Source organism: Malaclemys terrapin, chromosome 3 (assembly GCF_027887155.1).
Source record: "Malaclemys terrapin pileata isolate rMalTer1 chromosome 3, rMalTer1.hap1, whole genome shotgun sequence".
In the NCBI taxonomy this organism is placed as follows: domain Eukaryota; kingdom Metazoa; phylum Chordata; order Testudines; family Emydidae; genus Malaclemys; species Malaclemys terrapin.
In genome coordinates, this window is record NC_071507.1 from 21,181,118 (window position 1) to 21,203,721 (window position 22,604).

The 22,604-nt window shown below is 47.7% G+C and overlaps 1 protein-coding gene across 2 annotated transcripts in view; it reads left to right on the plus strand.

The window, feature by feature from the left end:
- The first annotated feature begins 41 nt into the window (after window positions 1-41).
- PUS10 (pseudouridine synthase 10) overlaps window positions 42-22,604 on the plus strand; it is an 86,714-nt gene continuing 64,151 nt past the window's right edge. Inside the window, exons 1-3 of one of the 2 annotated variants that reach the window (XM_054021754.1) lie at window positions 42-388; window positions 3,914-4,050; window positions 13,020-13,286. In XM_054021754.1, coding sequence (XP_053877729.1) covers window positions 3,925-4,050; window positions 13,020-13,286 — 393 coding nt within the window. In that variant the 5' untranslated portion in view covers window positions 42-388; window positions 3,914-3,924. Of the gene's footprint in view, window positions 458-3,913; window positions 4,051-13,019; window positions 13,287-22,604 lie in introns of both variants that reach the window. The other variant, XM_054021753.1, reaches the window with a different exon arrangement.

Genomic DNA, 22,604 nt, shown 5'->3' on the forward strand with positions numbered 1-22,604 from the left:
GGCGACTCTGGGCCAGGCCGCGCTTGAGGATCGATGTCTCTGACTGCCGCTGCTCAGGCCTTCCCCAGCTCGGCGGGTGTGCTGTCTCCGCGGTCCGGAGACCTTCCCTCCCCCGGCCTAGGGCTGAGGGTCACCGGGAGCTGTTTGTGTGGTTACACCGGCAGGATTGTCAGCGGCGGGCGGAAACGGGCACGCGATGCGGAAGAAGCGACCGCTGCCTCCTCGGAGCCCGGGCTGAGCAATGGCGGCGGCGGGCCCGGAACCTTCCTGCTGGGACGCCTGTTTCCGGGGGGACGGGAACGCGCGCCACGCTGCGCTCTAGGGGCAGAGAGTTAATGCTTCCCCCGGCCTCAAGAAAGGCTCCCGTTGCTTGCGCCGGGCGGAGGAGGTAGGAGGCGCTCCTGGGCCCGGCGTAGGGTCCCCCCCGCCATGGGGAGAGGGAGGGTCTGCACCGCGGGTGTGTAGCTCCCTCAGCCCGTGGCAGAGGCTCCCCCGCATGCGTGGTGCTGAACGGGGACATGCGGAGCCCCGGGGTGGGCTCCTACTAGCGGGGGCGCTGCGGGGTGCCTCTTGTGTGCCGCAAACAGCACTTCCGTGCGGGGGTCTGCAGCCCTGCCCGTAGGCATGCCCTTCAGCGCCCCCGGGATGTGCACGCTTTCCACTGCCTTCTGGTTGTGCGTACTCGTCTTGTACAGGGCGGGGTAGGGTCAGTTCCCTATAGATACACTTATACGTGTGTTCCCCCCCCCCCCCCCCCAATATACCTACATACACATTGAATGGTTAATTGTGTTAGGGTTTCCCTTTCATGTATGATCTTCGCATGAAAGAACTTATTTTCCTCAAACATGCATTCAGATGTCCCCCTATGCAGTTGAATGGGGTGGATGCTGTCAGAAGGGATACTCCTGGGGGAATTCGGCACCGCTGTACATGTGCAGAATTCATGTCCCCTCTCCCTGCCCATACAGAATAATACTTTCTGGTAGGGGAGGAAAGGGAAGCCGCCAGAGGGCGCCACTCCCTGGCAGCAGACCTCAGCAGGCATGTTGGTTTGGCCAGGATCATCTATTGACCTCCTGCACATTGTAGGCTACAGAACTTCACCAACCCACTCCTGTAATAGATCCTTAACCTCTGTCTGAGTTACTGATGTCCTCAAATCATGATTTAAAGACTTCAAGTTACAGACCATTTATTCTAGTTTAAATCTGTAAGTGACCCAGGCCCCATGCTGCAGAGAAAGGCGAACCTCCTCTCCTCCCCTCAGGGTCTCTGCTAGCCTGAGCTGAAGGAAAATTCCTTCCTGACTCTAAACATGGTGATTAGTTAGACCGGGGCGGGCAAACTTTTTGGCTTGAGGGTCACATCAGGTTTCCGAAATTGTATGGAGGGCCAGTTAGGGGAGGCTGTGCCTCCCCAAACAGCCAGGCATGGCGTGGCCTGGCCCTCGCCCCCTATCCGACCCCGCCTGCTTCGTGCCCCTTGACGCCCCCCCCCGGGACTCCTACCCCATCCAACCCTGGTGTTCCCTGTCCCCTGATGGCCCCCCCGAAACCCCCTGCCCCATCCACCCCTCCCTGACTACTCCCAGATGCCCCACCCCTGACTGCCCCCCGCCGCCCCCATCCAACCCCTCCTTTCATTCCTGACTGCCTGCTGGGACCCCTGCACCATCCAACCACCCCTTCTCCCTGACTGCCACTGGAACCCCTGCCCCTGACTGCCTCCCGCCGCCCCAGCCAACCCTGTCTCCTTCCTGACTGCTCCCCCGGGATCCTTGCCCCCATTCAACCTTCCTGTTCCCCACCCTCTGACTGCCCCGACCCCTATCCACACCCCTACCCCTGACCACCATCCCGAACTCCCCTACCCTCTATCCAACCCCCCCGCTCCCTGCCCCCTTACCACGCTGCCTGGAGCACCAGTGGCTGGCGGCGCTACGGCCACGCCACCCAGAGCACCAGGACAGGCAGCCGTGCTGCCCAGCTGGAGCCAACCATACCACTGTGCAGCACAGAGCACCGGGTCAGGCTGCAAGAGCTGCCTGGGCCAGGAGCTCAGGGGCGGGGGCAGGAGGGTCCCGCGGGCCGCCGTAGTTTGCCCACCTCTGAGTTAGACCCTGTGCATGTCAGCAAGACTTATCAGTCAGACACCTGGGAAAGAATTCTCTGTAGTAACTTAGGGCTTGTCTTCACTACTACACTAAATGGGTGTTGCTGCAGTGTATCTGGTGAAGACCCATTATGTCGATGGGAGAGCGCTCTTCCATCGACCTAATTACTCCACCTTAACAAGGGGCGGAAGCTGTGTTAGTGGGAGAGCGTTTCTTGCTGATATAGCATGGTGTAGACCAGTGCTAGGCAACCTATGGCATGCGTGCCGAAGGCGGCACGCGAGCTGATTTCCAGTGGCACTCACACTGCCCAGGTCCTGGCCACCAGTCCGGGGGGCTCTGCATTTTAGTTTAATTTTAAATGAAGCTTCTTAAACATTTAAATAATTTTATTTACTTTACATACAACGATAGTTTAGTTATATATTATAGACTTATAGTAAAAGACCTTTTAAAAACGTTAAAATGTATTACTGGCACGCAGAACCTTAAATTAGAGTGAATAAATGAAGACTCGGCACATCACTTCTGAAAGGTTGCTGACACCTGGTGTAGACACTGCTTTAAGTCCATGTAAGTTATGTGGTTCAGGGTGTGGTTTTTTCACACCCCTTAGGGACATCGCTTACATCAACTTAAGCAGTAGTATAGACAAGCCCTTAGAGCCCTCTCTATCTAGTGTCCCATCTCTAGCCATTGGGGATATTTGCTAATAGCAGTCACAGATGGGCCACCTGCCAGTCTAGGCAGTCTCATCATACCGTCCTCTCCATAAATTTACCAATCTCAGTCCCGATTTTTGGGTCTTTTTCTTATATAGGTTCCTATTGCCCCCCACCCCCGTCCCAATTTATCATACTTGCTGTCTGGTCACCCTAGGGCTCTGGGAGGGAGTTTGGGTGTAGGAGGGGGGGCAGCTCCTGAAAGCGACTGGCACATCTCTCTGGCAGTGGCTCCTAGGCAAGGGGCCAGGAGCTCTCCACGCACACTGCCCCTGCCCACAGGCACTGCCCCTGCAGCTCCCATTGGCTGCAGTTCCCAGCCAATGAGAGCTGCGGAGTCTGCACTAGGGGCGGGGGCAGAGTGCAGAGACCCTCTCCTGCAGGGGTTGCAGGGATGTGCTGGCAGCTTCCAGGAGCGGCGTGGAGTCAGGGCAGGCAGGGAGCTTGCCTTAGCCCCACTGCACTGCCGATTAAAATGTCCTGGTTTGGCTTCAGTAGCCTCTGAAGGATAGAGGGAGGGAGAGAAGTTGGGGAAGGGAGGGAGAGGGAGGAGTTGATCAGCGGGGTCTGTAGACCCCCTGGAGTTCCCTTGGGGACCCCCAGGGGTCTGCAGACCCCAGTTTGAAAAACGTTGAACTAGATGATCATGATGGACCCTTCTGCCCTTAGTGTCTATGAGTCTATGTATTTTCCCCCAAACAGCTATGACTACTGGCCTTCAGCAGCAGAGCTATTTTCTCTTGGGTCAATAATCCTGGGAGTACAAATAATGAACAAGTGTAATGTGCAAAATGGTCACTAGGAATAGATTAACCTCACCAAACAAGTGATGCTTCTGACGTAAGACAAAACTTCATTCAAGCCTTATGAGAATTATAAACTGGTGCAATGATCCCCAGTACTGTTCTGGTGTGTGAATCCTTGTACTGTTTGTACCAAATGATGTTTATTCTAGGGAGGGTTGTTTGGGTGATGATGCGAATACCTCTAACTTTGTTTTCTTCTATGCAGATTATGTTTAGAAGTGAAACATGAAAATCACTTACTAACCCTGTTTTATTTTATTTTTAATTAGGATTATCCAGAATGTTTGCATTGACAGAAAAGAACAGATCCGTTGCTCAGCTATTACTGAATACTGGCACTTGCCCGCGATGTGTTTTCAGATTCTGCTGTGTGGGGTTACAGGCATCTTACAGGCATCCATACAAGGTTTCCTGTTTTATTTTTAATTAAAACATCTGAACATGAAGGTGTATTTAAAAAAAACAACAAAAAGTTTTCTTTGGGATAGTTCCGACTTATTGATTCAGTATGCAGATCCTTACACAAGATACATGCCTGTGAGGAAGAGGTTTGGTAGAATAAATTATGAAAAATTAATACTACTAATCTTCTGATACTATGTAGCTTTATTGATAGACTATTCATCAGAATACTGTTGATATATTGTATAGCCAATTGCTTGACCACACTTCGGTATGTTATGAAATATACACAAGAGACCAAATAACCAATATGAGTCAAGTTTATTGCTAAAAGTGAATAATAGTATAGTACAGGAAAATAGGTTCAATACGATACCAGTTTCCAGGAAGTTATCTCATGCAGCCTTGTTAAATTCACCTTACATAAGTATTTCTCCATTACTAATCATGAAAAGCTATTAAATAGTATTTTCGTAATTTAAAGCATTACTTTTTACATTTAAATTGGGTCCAAAACATTTAGTTGTAAATCATTCTCTCTGTGCATATATTTAAATTCAAGCTTACTGTCAGTAGATGGAAAAATTCTTAAATGGAAATAGCCTTAATGATATAGTGGTGTCCCTCAGGGGTCTGTTCTGGACCAGTCCTATTCAACATATTCATAAATGATCTGGAAAAAGAGGTAAACAGTGAGGTGGCAAAATTTGCAGATGATACAAAATTACTAAAGATAGTTAAGACCCAGACAGCCTGCGAAGAGCTACAAAAGGATCTCTCAAAACTGGGTGACTGGGCAACAAAATGGCAGATGAAATTTAATGTTGATAAATGCAAAGTATTGCACATTGGAAAGCATAATCCCAACTATACATATAAAATTATGGGGGTCTAAATTAGCTGTTACCATTCAAGAAAGAGATCTTGGAGTCATTGTGGATAGTTCTCTGAAAACATCCACTCAGTGTGCAGTGGCAGTCAAAAAAGCGAACAGAATGCTGGGAATAATTAAGAAGGGGATAGAAAATAGGACAGGAAATATCATGTTGCCTCTATATAAATCCCTGGTACGCCCACATCTTGAATACTGTGTGCAGATGTGGTCGCCCCATCTCAAAAAAGATGTATTGGAATTGGAAAAGGTTCAGAAAAGGGCAACAAAAATGATTAGGGGTATGGAATGGCTTCCGAATGAGGAGCGATTAATAAGACTGGGACTTTTCAGCCTGGAAAAGAGACAGCTAAGGGGAGATCTGATTGAGGTCTATAAAATCATGACTGGTATAGAGAAAGTAGATAAGGAAGTGTTGTTTACTACTTCTCATAACACAAGAACTAGGGGTCACCAAATGAAATTAATAGGCAGCAGGTTTAAAACAAATAAAAGTAAGTATTTCTTCACACAACGCACAGTCAACCTGTGGAACTCCTTGCCAGAGGATGTTATGAAGGCCAAGACCATAAAAGGGTTCAAAAAAGAACTAGATACATTCATGAAGGATAGGTTCATCAATGGCTATTAGCCAGGAATGGTGTCCCTAGCCTCTGTTTGCCAGAAGCTGGGAATGAGCAACAGGGGATGGATCACTTGATGATTACCTGTTCTGTTCATTCCCTCTGGGTTACCTGGCACTGGCCATTGTCAGAAGACAGGATACTGGGCTAGATGGATCTTTGGTCTGACCCAGTAGGGCCATTTTTATGATATATTAAATAATACGGCTGTTCCCATACCCGCACCACTAAAATGCGGCCACCTCTTGGGTGTAAGGGGACCATTAACTGGCACACATCTCTTTTGTCCACATAGACTAGAGAGGATTTCTGGTTTTTAAATCTTACAAATGATCCCTTATATAATAACATGTATGGAACTCAGTTATCAAATTCAGAGGGATGATGGGCATAGCTGACCTTAGAGGATTTGAATTTGTAGTCCATGGGATTATTGGGATTTCAGTATGACGCTTCAAACTTTAAACCAATGGTTTCCATCTTTTTAGCTTAAGGGCCAAATATTTTATTTCAAAAAGGTCAGTGGGCCATAATCAGTACTTTGGCACAAATAGAGTAGAGCAGGCCAGAGGATCTGCCCCACTTAGGTAGCCCAGAAAGAGCTCAGGTCTCCTGATGAAGATGCCACTAAGTAATGCTCTAACTAGTGCAGGGGCAGAGAATCAAGGAGCTGTAACTAATTGTTAGTTCTCAGCTTCTCATTTCCATCCCCCTTGTGGGCTGCACTGGGTGGCTGCATGTGGGCAGGGTACTTACCCTTTGTGACACACTCTCCTAGGCTCATGCAGAACTAGTCAAACTCCTATGTTGCTCTCGCTGGGGCTCCTGTAGGAAAGCAGGCAATAGAGTAGCTAGAAGTGCTCTCTCCTATTTTCCTGGCAATGCCGTAGGTGGCCAGTTTGGGTGCTGCTGAGTAGCTGCAGCAGGGAAGGGACAGCAATTCTCAGCGTACCAATGGCTCGTATCAGAGCTGCTGCAGGGGAAGAAATAGGAGGCAGCACCCCTTACGCCCTCCTTGTAATGGTGGGGTTGATTGAGGAACTTTAGTTTAAATATCACAGGGCCTGGTTTGGGGACATACTTTCAGTTTGTCATCAAACACACATTCTTCGAACGTCTGCCTGCCAGGCCCACAATTTAGAGTCTCTGTGGCCACAAGCTGGACACCACTGCTCTAAACTACCCTCTTTGATGGGATCTGTTCTCTTCTGATTTTCCTCAGTTCTTACTGGCTATTCCATCAGCCTTTTCTCTTATGTCTCTTCATCCGCATCTCTGTTCCTGTTTGTTGGCATCCCTCTGGTTCTGTGTTTGGCCCTGTTCTCTTTTTCTCTATACGGTTTGTCTCAGAGAGGTCATCCCCTTCCCTGGTAGCTTCCATATGCAGGTGATTTCCAAATCTACCTCTCCACCCTCACACATTCCTCCTTTTCCCAGATTTCTCTGTTCCTCTAGGACAGTGGTTCTCAACCAGGTACATGTACCCCTGGGCATATGTAGAGGTCTTCCAGGGGGGTACATCAACTCATCTAAACATTTGCCTAGATTTGCAACAGGGTATGTAAAAAGCACTAGCGAAGTCAGTACAAACTAAAATTTCATACAGACTACATTGCTACAGTATACATTGCTCTATATACTATACACTGAAATGTAAGTACAATATTTATTTTATAATTATATGGTAAAAATGAGAAAGTAAACAATTTTTCAGAAATAGTGTTCTGTAACACTTTTGTATTTTATGTCTCATTTTGTAAGCAAGTAGTTTTTAAGTGAGATGTAACTTGGGGGTACACAAGAAAAATCAGATTCCAGAAAAGGGGTACAGTAATCTGGAAAGGTTGAGGGCCACTGCTCTAGGATGTCTGACCACTCAGACTCTCCAAAATTGATCTTGCTTATCTTTACTTCAGCTCCAACTCCACCATCTTTTTTTTCTCCTGCTGATAATAGCCCATCTTAATTGATTACTCTCATTATAGTTAGTATGGCAACACCCATTTTTTCATGTCCTCTGTGTATATATATCTTCCTACTGTATTTTCCACTGCATGCATCCGATGAAGTGGGTTTTAGCCCATGAAAGCTTATGCTCAAATAAATTTGTTAGTCTCTAAGGTGCCACAAGTACTCCTCATTCTTTCTTCTCATCTCCCTTCTGTTTCCATTGACAACTCCAGGATCCTTTACTTCAGAAACTCACAATGTTGGTGTCATCTTTGAGTTTTTTCTCTCCTCTTCTCCCCATATCCAGTCTCTCACTGAGTTCCAACACTTCTTCCCTGTCTCTGCTCCTGCAATATTTGTCCATGCATTAGTCAACTTGATAACTAATCTTTCTCTGTACTCCCCACCACTCTCCCCTCATCTCAGTCCAAAATCTAAAGTCATCTTCCACTTCTATTGCTCTGACCTTGTCATCATCACACACTTGAATCTCTTCTTTGGCCGCCTTTCTCTTATCATATCAAACTCCTCCTCCCAAGATGGTTTGATTTAAATCAAAGCAATTTAAATCACTGATTTGACTCATGATTTAAAATCAGCAAACAGGAAAACTTCACTTAAATCATAAATTTTAATCATTTTGCATTTGTACTTTTAGTTATTTTCCAAAAGAAAGGTTTGATTCTCATTGGTATCCATTAAAATGTGGATTTGCAACTAAATATAGCCTTTACACTAAATTTGGTGAGTCTCTTTGCTAACTTGGAAGAAACACTATATCTGTACATATTTACTTAAGCAATTATATAGATATTCAGATTCTTAATTTTTACATTTTTATTATGTTAGAAAATGGTGAATGATGCATTTCTTATTTACTAAAGGATAAATCATAAATAAAAAATTGATGTCAAGCTGTATTTGGATAGAAATTAAGATGAAATTAAAATGCCCCAAACCAACATTTAAATTTTTTAATTAAATAAAACTACCTTAAATGTGCTGTATGTATAAGAAAAATTTTATCATAAAATTATCATAATATGTTTTGTGTTTAAAACTAATTTATTTAACAAAGAAAATATTATCTGTAGTTAGTGAATTGAACTGATTGTTTCTGATCACCATGTCCTTCAAGATTTTAGAACTACTAGATCTCATCCTCTCACACCTAATTTTTATTCATAGTTTGGAAGAGGAAAACAAGCTTTCCAGCTTTTTCATCTTCTAATTGGCTTCTTAACTTTGAACGAATTAGTCATTGAATTGAACTGGTTGAGTAAACTGAAATAAAAAAAAAAATACTCCCTGCACCTGCACAAGAAGTTATGGCTGTCAAAATCTAGTTTAGTGCTTCAGCAAACTCTGGTTCTAGGTGCTCAGCCAGGGGCTTCCATCAGTTCAATGGTTAGACTTTCTTTAAAATTTGACAGCAAACGTACTGCTTAATATTGTTTTTGTATTTAATTTAAGTGATTTTAACAGATTATAAAAAGTTTAGGCCTTAACTCAGGTTGTCAATTTCAAATTTAATTGTAACTAGATTTACTTCTATTAAAAATAAACTTTTATTTCATTTAAATTTAATTTAAATTTAAAAAAATATTTAAATAAAATAGGATATTTTTTATTTTAAAAAATCATTGATTTTTATCCACCCTGCCTCCTCCTTGTCTACAAAGTCTTCTCATTTGCCCTCCGCCTACATCTGTGTTCATTTCCATCTCCTCTAATTGTTCTACCCAGCTTTTCTCATAATCATCTCTCATTACTACTCCCTTGTATTCTCCCACTCCAAGATTAATTCATGCTGCCCCTCTGCTTGAAATAGTTTTCCACTTCTTGTCTGTTAGTTTTCTCATCTCTCTCTTTACTTTTCCAAATTCCTCCTTAAAACCCAATTTGTCAAGGAATCCTCTACTTCCCAGTGCTGTCCACTCCCTCCTTTATCTATGCTATTGTCCTGTGTCATGTCTGTCTTAAACTCTATTGTGGTTCTCAATACTTAGGGCAGGTCTTCACTACGGGGGGGGTGGGGGGGGGTCGATTTAAGATACGCAAATTCAGCTATGCGAATAGCGTAGCTGAATTCGATGTATCGGAGCCGACTTATCCTGCTGTGAGGATGGCGGCAAAATCGACCTGTGCGGCTCCCCGTCGACGGCGCTTACTCCCACCTCCGCTGGTGGAGTAAGAGCGTCGATTTGGGGATCGATTGTCGCGTCCCGACGAGACGCGATAATTCGATCCCCGATTTCTACCCGCCGATTCAGGCGGGTAGTGTAGACCTAGCCTTAGTTCCTAACATCAGTAGATCTCAAAGTGCTTTACAAAGGAATTCAGTGTCATTATCCCCATTTTACACATAGGGAAACTGAGGCATGGAACAGTGAAGTGATTTGCTCACAGTCATCCAGTAGGCTAGTTGTAAAGCCAGGAGTTAGAACCCAGGTCTCACAAATTCTATACAGAGCCCAGTCCTCTGGGCCACATTGACTAGGTGGACTACTGTGCCTGCACACTGTCAGTTGCAGGATCAGGTCCTTAGAAAATTAAACTGTTTGGGACAAGGAACATGCCTCACTCTTTGAAGTGCCATGTAAGTTTATTTCACTATATAAGTGATTAATGATAATAGTTTTAGTTAACGACCTTTCCTAGAGAATGACCCTAAATCTTTAAATTGAAAATGTTATTGTTCCAAGAGAAAGTTGTTTTTAGAATTTAAAGCCACCAGTTTGTCTCTCTTAAGGTAGCATTGTGGAGGCAGGACTCTCCGCCCCTTGACAAAAGTCTGAGCACTAGGGAATATAAGATGAGTCTGGGTCAGATGTGTGTATTTATAAAATGTAGCCTATAGGGCTGGCCTGCTTGCTTGCCTATATATATTTTCTTATGGATTTGTTATTTTCTTATGGGTTTGAGTATTTGTTTAATATAAACCTATAAATCTATTATAATAAAAGTATTTTGGCTGTAACGCAAGGGACCTACAGGCTACATCCTGTATGTTGAGCTAAAGCAAAATTAGCATACATATGTCTGCGACCTTTCACCTATATAGGTGGTGATGAGAGAAAGCATAAGGTCCATATATGGCTGCGACCTTTAACATAGATAGATAAAGGATACGTAGAGATAGGTTGGCATGGGGGGCTTCCTAAGTGCATACCCTCTGTAAATTTAACAGGAACACCACAAGAAAAGAACCAAAATAACCGGGTAGGACAGAAATAACAAATGTGAGAATGATCTAATGTCATTAATATGTATGTACACCTCTACCTTGATATAACGCGACCCGATATAACACGAATTCAGATATAATGGGGTAAAGCAATGCTCCAGGGAGGCGGGGCTGTGCACTCCGGTGGATCAAAGCAAGTTCAATATAACGTGGTTTCACCTATAACGCGGTAAGATTTTTTGGCTCCTGAGGTCAGCGTTATATCGAGGTAGAGGTGTATGTCATCAGTACGTACAAACATACCAGCGTATGGTACCCTAACATTTTGTGGGTGAGGAAACTAAGTTTGGACATAGAAGGAGGGCCTGAGTACTCAAGCTCTGTAAGAGCAGTGACTCACCATGCCAAGGAAGCTTCTAAGGTTCTAAGCTTGAGGGTTTATGAGCTTCAAGTTTCAAGCCTTCTTTGTTTATTAGTCCATTAGTCTGTTAGTTCTTAACTGTAAGTTTTAAGTCAGTTAGTTAAGTAAATAAGTTAGCTCGATAGCTTTTAGCTCTTTAGCTTCTCCTAAGCGCTGCACCTCCCACGCAAGAATTGAGGAAGCTGGACCAGAACTCTCTTGGCATGCCAGAGGCGAGGCTGGTCCTTTGTCTCTTATGTCTTTGTCTCCAGTGGTGCAGTCAGTTAGCATGTGGTACTTATGAGGGGGGGAGGGATAGCTCAGTGTTTTGAGCATTGGCCTACTAAACCCAGGGTTGTGAGTTCAATCCTTGAGAGGGCCATTTAGGGATCTGGGGCAAAAATCTGTCTTGGGATTGATCTTGCTTTGAGCAGGGGGTTAGACTAGATGACCTCCTGAGGTCCCTTCAAACCCTGATATTCTATGACTAGGTTATCAAGGAAGGGTGTGAGTATATTAATCAAAAGCTTTATAGTATATAATAGCACATATATCTCTAGAATAATATTATTGCCTTTGTAACTCTGATTATTTTACTATTTGATTATTATTCCATTTATCTCAATAAAAGTCTTTAAGTCTGCATTTGTCTCAGAGTGTGTGACCTCTCATACATCCCAATGGCCCTTGCAAACTCTGTGTAGCCTGATTCTGGGACAAGAACCTTGTTATATTTTGATCAGATTAATTGGCGAGCCTATAACCCATATTATCCAAATTAATAATATTAACTTCCTAAAATCAGGCAACAAAAAACACACACAGGAAGTATGGTAGCTATGTCAGAAAATGTATATTAATCAAGATTTCCAAGTGCTTAAAATAATTAAGCCTCACAACTCCACTGAGTTAGGACTCTCTATTTGCTAGTATTTATAACACATTGCAGATGGAGACGTTGTGACACAGGGGAAGTTAAGTGACTTGGTCAAGGTCACACAGCAAGTCAGTGGTTGAACCAGGAATAGAATGCGGAAGTTCTGACTCCCAATCCCATGATCTAGCTACTGGACAAAATTGCATTTCTTCCTCATGAAAGATATGGCAAAACCTTGCTAATTCACTGCCCATGTAAATTATTAAATGTTGGGAATTAGTGAGTAAGCCAAACTAATGTGATTTAAAAAAAATAAATTAATGATACTGCATTTCAAAATACAATTTTATTGCAAGGGTTGTTTAGTTGCAACTATGTATGTAGTAGATTAGTTATTGCACATAAATATTTTAAATTTTTTGAAGTCTGAGCGAGATGAGACCTCATTGCAGCACATATTATTTCACCTTTATTGAGACTTGCATGAGTCTGCTAATTTTTTCAGAGGGAATTATTAGGTCTGTAGATTAACAAACTGAGAATTAATGAGCTTCTACTGTAATTATTGGACAATGAAATGGAGATGTTAATGACAACATAATCTAAGTTACACAGGGCTTAGTTTTCAGAAGTGGTGAGCACCTGCAGCTTCCGCTGAGTTCAGCTGGAGTTATGGATACACAGGACTTCTGAAAATCAGGCCCATAGTAAAGTGCTTCTACTGTTATTTACATACTATAAAGAAATCTGTTGTCTGTTCAGCAAAATTTAATTTCTCTGTGTACCATTTACAGTTGTAATATTTCAACTTGAATTTTTTGAATTCTGCAAATAAATCTTTCAACACAGATTATGAAAAGCTAGTAATTATAAGCACTATTTAAAGCTAAACTAGAACAGTTAATATCACTTTTTGGAACTGGAGTTATTGGTGCTTGTCGTAGGATCGCCTGCATATATGAGTCTTACACATAGGAGGGAGAAGCTGTGTGTTAGCTGTGAAGCAAACGCACACATTTTACTGTTCATTTCTTTGTTGTTTAGGATTTGCTTAGAGAGCTGCATGAATTCCTGGAGTACAATAAAGAAAAAGAGGACAAATTTTGTTGTGAAATAGCTGACCCCCCGTGTAAGAGAATCAGACTTGAGAACATGGGAGAAGGGGCTGAGGATTTGAATCAAAATGGGGCCCTCCAGCAGACCCCTGTGGCAGATGATGTAAATGTTGCTATGGAGAACTCTACTCCGAAGGTTTGCAACGTGTGCTTGGGAATTCTTCAGGAGTTCTGCGAAATAGATTTTGTTCAGAAGGTAAGTGATCTTTTCCTGCTCTGTAGACACATTTTTCTATGAGCTGTTAAATGTGTGTTTGGTAGAATCCTAGTGCAAACCCTGTGATCTAGTTGTTGTTGTTTTTTTAAATCATTAATCAGTTTCAGTCCCATATGTAGCTGAGTGGCTTCATCTAGATTTAAAATACTCTGTGTAACTTAAATCAAGAGCAGATGGGAAAATGCTTAGGTTTGTTTCCTCATCTGCAATTACTGATTTAACGACTTAAATAACACCTATTGGCGTGGTGTCTGGGTATCTCATGTACAGTCAACAAAGGGGAATTACCCGTGGGTTGCTCAAGATCTTATTTTACCCTGGCCTTGCTATAATGTAACTAAAAAAGCCTGAGAAAACAGGTGAACCTTCAACTGTCTCCTGAAGTTAATCTAACTAGACCTCAGACAGACTTCCGTGATCATGTTTCAAAAGCAAAGGGCTGACAGCAGTTCCATGGTACATGCATACAGTACTACTACAATGTGGTTGTAGATGGTGAGCCCATCTTTATTTATGCTTTGTGACTGGAGAATAAATAAGGGATGAAATGCAGTTGATGGTGCTGTGCAGTTCAGGATTTCTCTTAGGTACTTATTTCTACTGGATAGAGGAGTTGTAAAGCAGCATGAATCGCCCTTATAATGTATTCTTATCTTTAGGAAGCCACAGACTAAGGAAAAATGTTAAGTAATTTGGTGGTGTTGCGGATTGTGGGGGAGTTAGGGCCCTGCACCCCTCTTCCCGAGATTCACTGCGACTCTCAGCCAGCCAGTAAAGCAGAAGGTTTATTTAAGGACAGGAACACAGTCTCAAGCAGAGCGTGTAGGTACGACCAGACCCCCTCAATTAGGTCCCTCTGGGAGGTTCAGGGAGCTTAGACCCCAGCTTGGGGTTCCCTGCGTTGCACCACCCAGCCCCAACTGAAACTAAACTCCCAGCTCCTCCCGCTGCTCCTCTCCTTTGTCCAGTCTCCCGGGCAGAAGGTGTTAATTCTCCCCACCCCCGTTCCTGGCTCAGGTTACAGCTCAGGTAGCTTCCTTCAAGGGAAGTCCCACATCCCCACTGCAACCCCCCTGCAACATTCCCAGGTCAAATCTGCCCTGCTCCCTGCTCCGTCACATCTCTCCCCCCTTCGAGACTGAACTGAGCGGGGTCACTCTGACCAGTGACCTGGGGAAGTTCAGGGCTCCCTCTCCGGGACAACGCGTCCGCTATCAGGTTGTCACGTCCCTTCACATGGACCACGTCCATGTCATAATCCTGCAGGAGCAGGCTCCATCTCAGGAGCTTGGCGTTGGCCCCTTTCATCTGGTGCAGCCAGGTCAGGGGAGAGTGGTCGGTGTGCACGGTGAAGTGACGCCCAAAGAGATATGGCTCTAGTTTCTTGAGGGCCCACACCATGGCCAGGCATTCCTTCTCGATGGCCGCGTAGTTCTGCTCCCGGGGTAGCAACTTCTTGCTCAGGTACACGATGGGGTGTCTCTCCCCCTTTTCATCCTCCTGCATTAACACCGCCCCCAGGCCTGTGTCTGAGGCGTCGGTGAACACCATAAAGGGCTTGTCAAAGTCTGGGTTTGCCAGAACTGGGCCACTGACCAGAGCCTCCTTCAGCGCCCGGAGAGCCTCCTGGCACTCCTCGGTCCAGACCACTTTGTCTGGCTTCCCCTTCTTGCACAGCTCAGTGATGGGGGCGGCTATGGCGCTAAAGTGGGGCACGAACCTCCGATAGTATCCTGCCATCCCAATAAAGGCTTGGACCTGCTTTTTGGTTTGAGGAGCGGGCCAGTCTCTGATCACCTCCACTTTGGCTGGTTCCGGCTTTAGGCAGCCGCTTCCCACCCGGTGGCCTAGGTAGGATACCTCAGCCATCCCCACCTTGCACTTCTCCGGTTTTACGGTCAGCCCAGCCTTCTGGAGTCGGTCCAGCACTTGTCTAACCTGGGATATGTGGTCCTCCCAGGTCTGGCTAAAGACACAGATGTCATCGATATACGCCACGGCAAAACTCTCCATCCCCCTCAGTAGCTGATCCACCAGGCGCTGGAAGGTGGCCGGCGCTCCCTTGAGGCCGAAGGGCAGGGTCAGGAACTCATAGAGCCCCAGAGGGGTGACAAAGGCCGATTTCAGCCTGGCATCTGCATCCAGCGGCACTTGCCAATAGCCCTTTGTAAGATCCATGGTGGTAAGGTACCGAGCACCTCCCAGCTTGTCTAGGAGCTCGTCCGGCCTGGGCATGGGGTAGGCATCGGCTACAGTGATGGCATTGAGCTTCCGATAGTCCACACAGAACCGGATCGACCCGTCCTTTTTGGGGACCAGCACCACCGGCGAGGCCCAAGGGCTGGAAGACGGCTGGATCACCCCCAAAGCCAGCATGTCATTGACCTCTCTTTCCAGGTCCTGAGCAGTTTTCCCTGTGGCTCGGAAGGGGGAGCATTTTATAGGCGGGTGCGATCCTGTCTGCACCCGGTGGACAGTCAGATTAGTGCGTCCAGGCTGGTTGGAAAACAGCTGCTGGTACAGATGCAGCACCCCTCCGATCTCAGCTCGCTGGGCAGGGGTTAGCCGATCAGAGAGGGGAATTGCTTCCAGGGGGAAGCCAACTCTTGTCCCAGGGAATAGATCTACTAAAGGGTCATCTCCCTGCCCCTCCCACTGTCCACACACGGCCAACACCATATTCCCCCTGTCATAATATGGCTTCATCATATTCACATGGTACACCCGGTGGTGGTGTGCCCGGTTCGACAGCTCCACCACATAGTTTACCTCGTTTAGTTGCTTGACAACCTTGAAGGGCCCTTCCCAGGCGGCCTGGAGTTTGTTTTTCCTCACGGGGATGAGGACCATCACCTGATCCCCAGTGGCGAAGGCGCGGGCCCGTGCTGTGCGGTCATACCAGACCTTCTGCTTCCTCTGGGCCCTGGCCAGATTCTCCCTGGCCAGGCCCATGAGCTCGGCAAGTCGTTCCCGGAAGGTCAGGACATACTCCACCACCGACTCTCCGTCAGGAGTGGCCTTCCCCTCCCATTCGTCTCTCATCAGGTCCAGGGGCCCCCTTACCCGCCTTCCATATAGCAGTTCGAAAGGCGAAAACCCGGTAGACTCCTGGGGTACCTCCCTGTACGCAAACAGCAGGTGAGGTAAGTACTTGTCCCAGTCCTGCGGGTGCTGATTCATAAATGTTTTCAGCATCATTTTTAGCGTCCCATTGAACCTCTCCACCAGCCCGTTGGATTGGGGGTGATATGCTGAGGCCCAGTTGTGCCGGACCCCACATCTCTCCCACAAGCACCGGAGTAGGGCCGACATGAAGTTGGACCCTTGGTCCGTCAAGACTTCCTTGGGGAACCCCACTCGGCTGAAAATGGTCAGCAGCGCATCCGCCACAGTGTCTGCTTCAATGGATGATAAGGGCACTGCCTCGGGGTAGCGGGTGGCGAAATCTACCACCACCAGGATGTATTTCTTCCCAGACCGGGTCGTCTTGCTGAGAGGTCCCACTATGTCCATGGCCACCTTCTGGAAAGGCTCCTCTATGATGGGCAAAGGTCTCAATGCTGCTTTCCCCTTGTCCCGGGCCTTCCCCACCCTCTGGCAGGGGTCACAGGATCGGCAGTACTGCCGGACGTTGGTGAAGACCCCGGGCCAGTAAAAGTTCTGTAGCAGCCTCTGCCTGGTGCGCCGGATCCCCTGGTGCCCTGCGAGAGGGATGTCATGGGCCAGGTACAGCAGCTTGTGGCGAAACTTCTGGGGAACCACCAGCTGCCTCCTGATCCCCCACGACTCCACTTCCCCCGGGGGAGCCCACTCTCGGTACAGGAACCCCTTCTCCCACAGGAACCTCTCCTTGCATCCTCTCCTCATGGTCTGTACCACACTGAGGTCAGCCAGGCCCCTTAGCTTCCGCAGGGAGGGGTCCTTCTGCAACTCGGCCTGGAACTCGGCGGCTGGGGAAGGGATGGGGACCTGCTCCCTCTCGTCGGCTGGGTCGGAAGCCCCAGCCACCCCGCGGCCTGTCCTTGGGTGTTCCCTCCCCACCCGGGAAGGGTTCGGTGCCTCCGGTGGGACATCCTTCCCAGGGTCCGGGCGTAGTGCCCCTCGCCGGCTCTGGCTACGGGTCACGACTAAGGCGGTCTGGGGGCTGCTTGGCCAGTCCTCTAGGTCCCGTGGGTCCCCTCGAGCCGGTCGGTTGTCCCTGATGCTGGGCCTTCCCCGTGGGAGGGGATTCCCCATATTCCCCCTTTGGGAGGTCCCAGGGTGACTCTCTCTCTGCATCGCGGCGGGCCTGTTCCTTTGGGGCTCCTCCCTGCCACCCCCTGACCGGCTCTTTACAAACTCATCAGCCAGCTGCCCGGCGTGTCGCGGGTTCTCTGGCTTTCTGTCCACCAACCACAGCCTCAGGTCGGATGGGCACCGCTCATACAGTTGCTCCAGTACCAGCAGTTTAATCAGGTCCTCCTTCGTCTGGGCCCCACCAGCCCACTTGCTGGCATATCTTTCCATGCGGACGGCTAGTTGCAGATATGAGATCTCAGGGGTTTTATCTTGACTCCGGAACCTTTCCCGGTACATCTCAGGAGTCAGCCCAAACTCTCGTAGCAGGGCCCTTTTGAATAGTTCGTAGTCCCCTTTCTCTGCCTCTCCCAGTTGGCGGTACAATGCCACGGATTTGGGGTCCAGTAAGGGGGTAAGGACCCGGAGTCTGTCCGCGGGGTCCACACGGTGCAGCTCGCAGGCCGTCTCAAAGGCCTCCAGGAAGTCATCCATGTCCTCCCCCTCCTTGTATGGGGCCATGATGCACTTATCAAAGCTCCGTGCAGTCCTGGGTCCCCCCTCACTCACCGCAGCCGGGGGTTCGCTGCCCTTCAATCTCGCCAGTTCCAGGTCATGCTGACGCTGTCTCTCATTCTCCTGTCTCTGTCTCTCTTCATGCTGACGCTGTCTCTCATTCTCCTCCCGTTCATGCTGTCTCTGTCTCTCTTCACGCTGATGCTGTCTCTCTTTCTCCTCCCGTTCACGCTGATGCTGTCTCTCTTTCTCCTCCCGTTCATGCTGACGCTGTCTCTCTTCATGCTGTCTCTGTTGTTCACGATCCTCCAGCTCTCTCAGTTTTAGCTCTTTCTCCCATTCCAGCCAATTCCGCTCCACGGATGCCGAACGTCGCCGGGAGGATCCTCTGCTGGCCGGCGAGCTTCGCCGGGGGGACCCCCTGCTGGCCGGGGGGTTCACGGCGCCTTCGGTATTTGCTGGGCTCCTCCCCACCCTTCCCCTAGGCATAGGAAGGAGGGGTCTCGGGAAGCCCTCAGCAGCCGGCTGACCACTCCCAGCTGGGACAGACACTGGTGCCTGCGCTGCATTTGCCAGGCTGCTTCCCTGAGACACAGGGATCAGTTCATTCGCGCGATCTTCCGCCTCCAGCTGGGCAATGAGCTGTTCTTTGGTGAGCCTCCCAATGCGCAGCCGCCTCTGCTTGCACAGCTCCACCAGGTCGCTCTTAAGCCGCTTGGCATACATCTTCCTGCTGGCCACTCACCGGCCTGTGTGCTCACAGCTCCCCACAGTTCCCAGGGGGCCCCCTAGTGTGCCAGCCCTTCTCGAGGTCACCACCTCTCTGCCAGGGTCGAGCTGCAGACTCCTCCGCCCCTGGGACCACTCGCTGCGATCCCCCCGGGGGACCCTGTTACTGCAAAAGTCCTTCTCGCTGGTCACACACTCCCAGGGGTAATAACCGTCTCTCTCTCACTCTTCAGCGCGCCTGGTCCCCGTCAATCCCCCTTCGTTTTACTGCTCCCCAGTCACTTACTGCAGGAAGCGCCGTCCACGGGGTGCAGTAGATCCCACCGCTGCCACCAGTTGTTGCGGATTGTGGGGGAGTTAGGGCCCTGCACCCCTCTTCCCGAGATTCACTGCGACTCTCAGCCAGCCAGTAAAGCAGAAGGTTTATTTAAGGACAGGAACACAGTCTCAAGCAGAGCGTGTAGGTACGACCAGACCCCCTCAATTAGGTCCCTCTGGGAGGTTCAGGGAGCTTAGACCCCAGCTTGGGGTTCCCTGCGTTGCACCACCCAGCCCCAACTGAAACTAAACTCCCAGCTCCTCCCGCTGCTCCTCTCCTTTGTCCAGTCTCCCGGGCAGAAGGTGTTAATTCTCCCCACCCCCGTTCCTGGCTCAGGTTACAGCTCAGGTAGCTTCCTTCAAGGGAAGTCCCACATCCCCACTGCAACCCCCCTGCAACATTCCCAGGTCAAATCTGCCCTGCTCCCTGCTCCGTCACAGGTGGTACAAAAGACTATAAGCATACAAGTTATCAGAGAAAATATGACTGTGAATTAGGGGAAAAGATAGTGTGAAGAGCATTATAAACACCATATATGAAGGATAAAATTGCTAGGGTAACAGTGAAATGTGAAGGGGGGCTTTCAAAACTGAGTGGAAGCTTTGATGTTAGTGTTGATAAATAAGACTAGTTGATTTAGTAGAATGAACATTGGATTCAGCATAGCCAATAAACTGGGACCAGATAGAATTGTGCAGTTTCTATTGTTACAGTGCATGAGTTTGTTCCTTTTTCATAGGCAAAATATATTCTTCATTATGGACCAGATTTTTAGTGTTGACTTTTTAAAGTTATGCCATTGAGTGGCAATAGAAAACCTGACAGCAATTGGTTAAAAAACAGCCAAGACTGATTCTTTCCTAAGAGAAACTCCTTATCCTAACAGTGCAATTGACATACAGTATTGATTTTAATTGGAATGCTACCACTTGTTTTTAGAGAGTCATGGTGGGTGAGGTAATATCTTTTATTGGACCAGCTTTTGCTGGTGAAAGAGACAAGCTTTCAATCTACACAGAGAAGCTCTTCAGAGCCCTTCAGCAGAAGTTGATCCAGTAAAAGTTATTACCTCCCCTGCTTTGTTTCTCTAATATCCTGGAACCAACCTGGCTACAACAACACTGCAAGCAAATATGTGTTTTTAACAGTTACCAAAATATGTGGATTTTGGGACAGTGCCCCCAAATATGTTTGTGAACTCCAGCAGAGGTGTGTAGCTAACAGCTCTGTATTACACAAGCCAGTGCTTAATAGGAGTTAGTTAAATATCTGATGCTGTGTATTTAAGTAGCAGATACAGACTGAAGTTCTCAAGAGTCTGAATTAGGGGTTAGCTTAGATTCTGGAAAGACTTTGAGTATCAAAATAACTCATTTTGATTGCTCAGTATGTCTCCCTGTCTACCTCTTTACTCATTCATTCCTTCTCCTTCCTCCCGCTCCTTGGACTTACCTTCCCTCCTCATTCATTCTGTGCTCCATGTTCATTATTGCCTCCTTTTCACCACCTATCTGCTCCCTTTCACACTTCATTTCTCCAGAGGGAGGGACAGGTAGGGACAGCTCAGAGAAGAGCAGCTCCCTTCTGCAACAGGCACATGGTTGTGTACAATGCCTGCCAGCAGGTTGCATGGCCATATAACCGTGCAGCTTAGAGGGACCCTTGGTCCTCATTCTCCCTTCCCCTCATCCCATCTCTATTCCGCAATACCTGTTCCCCATCCCCAAACTGTTACTGCTTCTCTCAGATACTCCCCTCCCTGCAACCAAAGTTACCTGCTCTCAAAAATCAGTTGCTGGCATCCTTCTTCCTTCCCAATGTCAACTAGTGCTTGTCACACACCTCTGCATGGTGTTCTGTTGTAGTGCTCTCCCATTCCTGCTGCTTTCCTAGACATCAGGAGATCTTTGCACAGATGGGTGGATAGGGTGGCGGAGAGGCAGCGGTAACCCTGAGGGCTCCAGCAGCAGAAGGATAAGAGAAAGAACTGAAAATGTATTATTTTTAAGACTTTCTCATGATTTTTTGAGAGCAGACTCATGGTTTTCTGTGGAAGCTTGCAACGCCAGACAGCTACCGGTCAGTCGGGAATCAATTTGGAGTGGGCAAATCTACTGTGGGGGCTGCTGTGATGCAAGTAGCCAAAGCAATCACTCAAGTGCTGCTACGAAAGTTAGTGACTCTGGGAAATGTGCAGGCTATAGTGGATGGTTTTGCTGCAATGGGATTCCCTAACTGTGGTGGGGCGATAGATGGAACCCATATCCCTATCTTGGCACCGGAGCACCAAGCCACCGAGTACATAAACCGCAAGGGGTACTTTTCAATGGTGCTGCAAGCACTTGTGGATCACAAGGGATGTTTCACCAACATCAACGCGGGCTGGGCGGGAAGGGTTCATGACGCTCGCGTCTTCAGGAACACTACTCTGTTTAAAGGGCTGCAGCAAGGGACTTACTTTCCGGACCAGAAAATAACCGTTGGGGATGTTGAAATGCCAATAGTTATTCTTGGGGACCCAGCCTACCCCTTAATGCCATGGCTTATGAAGCCGTACACAGGCAGCCTGGACAGGAGTCAGGAGCTGTTTAACTACAGGCTAAGCAAGTGCAGAATGGTTGTAGAATGTGCATTTGTCCGTTTAAAAGGTCGCTGGCGATCATTATTGACTCGCTCTGACCTCAGCCAAAGAAATCTCCCCATTGTTACTTCTGCTTGCTATGTGCTCCACAATCTCTGTGAAAGTAAGGGGGAGACCTTTATGGCGGGGTGGGAGGCTGAGGCAAATCGCCTGGCTGCTGATTACGCGCAGCCAGACACCAGGGCGATTAGAAGAGCACACCAGGAAGCGCTGTGCATCAGAGAAGCTTTAAAAACCAGTTTCATGACTGGCCAGGCTACAGTGTGAAATATCTGTTTGTTTCTCCTTCATGAAAACCCGCCCCCTTTATTGACTGATTTTCTGTAAGGAACCCACCCTCCCCCTTCCCCCAGCTTTCTTTCAAACCAAATAAAGTCACTATCATTTAAAAATCATTTATTCTTTATTAATAGATTAGAAAAAGAGGGAGGGAACCCGGGTGGTATTTGGGAGGAGGATTGCTGGGAAGGAAAAAGCCACAAAGAAAAGGTTAAAAAAATGACAGCCTTTTGCTTGGGCTGTCTACTGGGGTGGAATGGGAAGGTGTACGTAGCCTCCCCCCCCGCGTTCTTACACGTCTGGGTGAGGAGGATACGGAACATGGGGAGGGGGGAGGGTGGAACAGGGGCTGAAGCGGCAGTCTGTTTTCCAGCAGCCGTTCCTGAAGCTCCACCAGACGCCGGAGCATGTCTGTTTGCTCACGCAGCAGCCCCAGCGTTGCATCCTGCCTCCTCTGGTCTTCCTGCCGCCACCTCTCATCTCGAGCGTCCCTCCTGTCCTCACGTTGGTCCCTCCTGTCCTCACGTTGGTCCCTCCT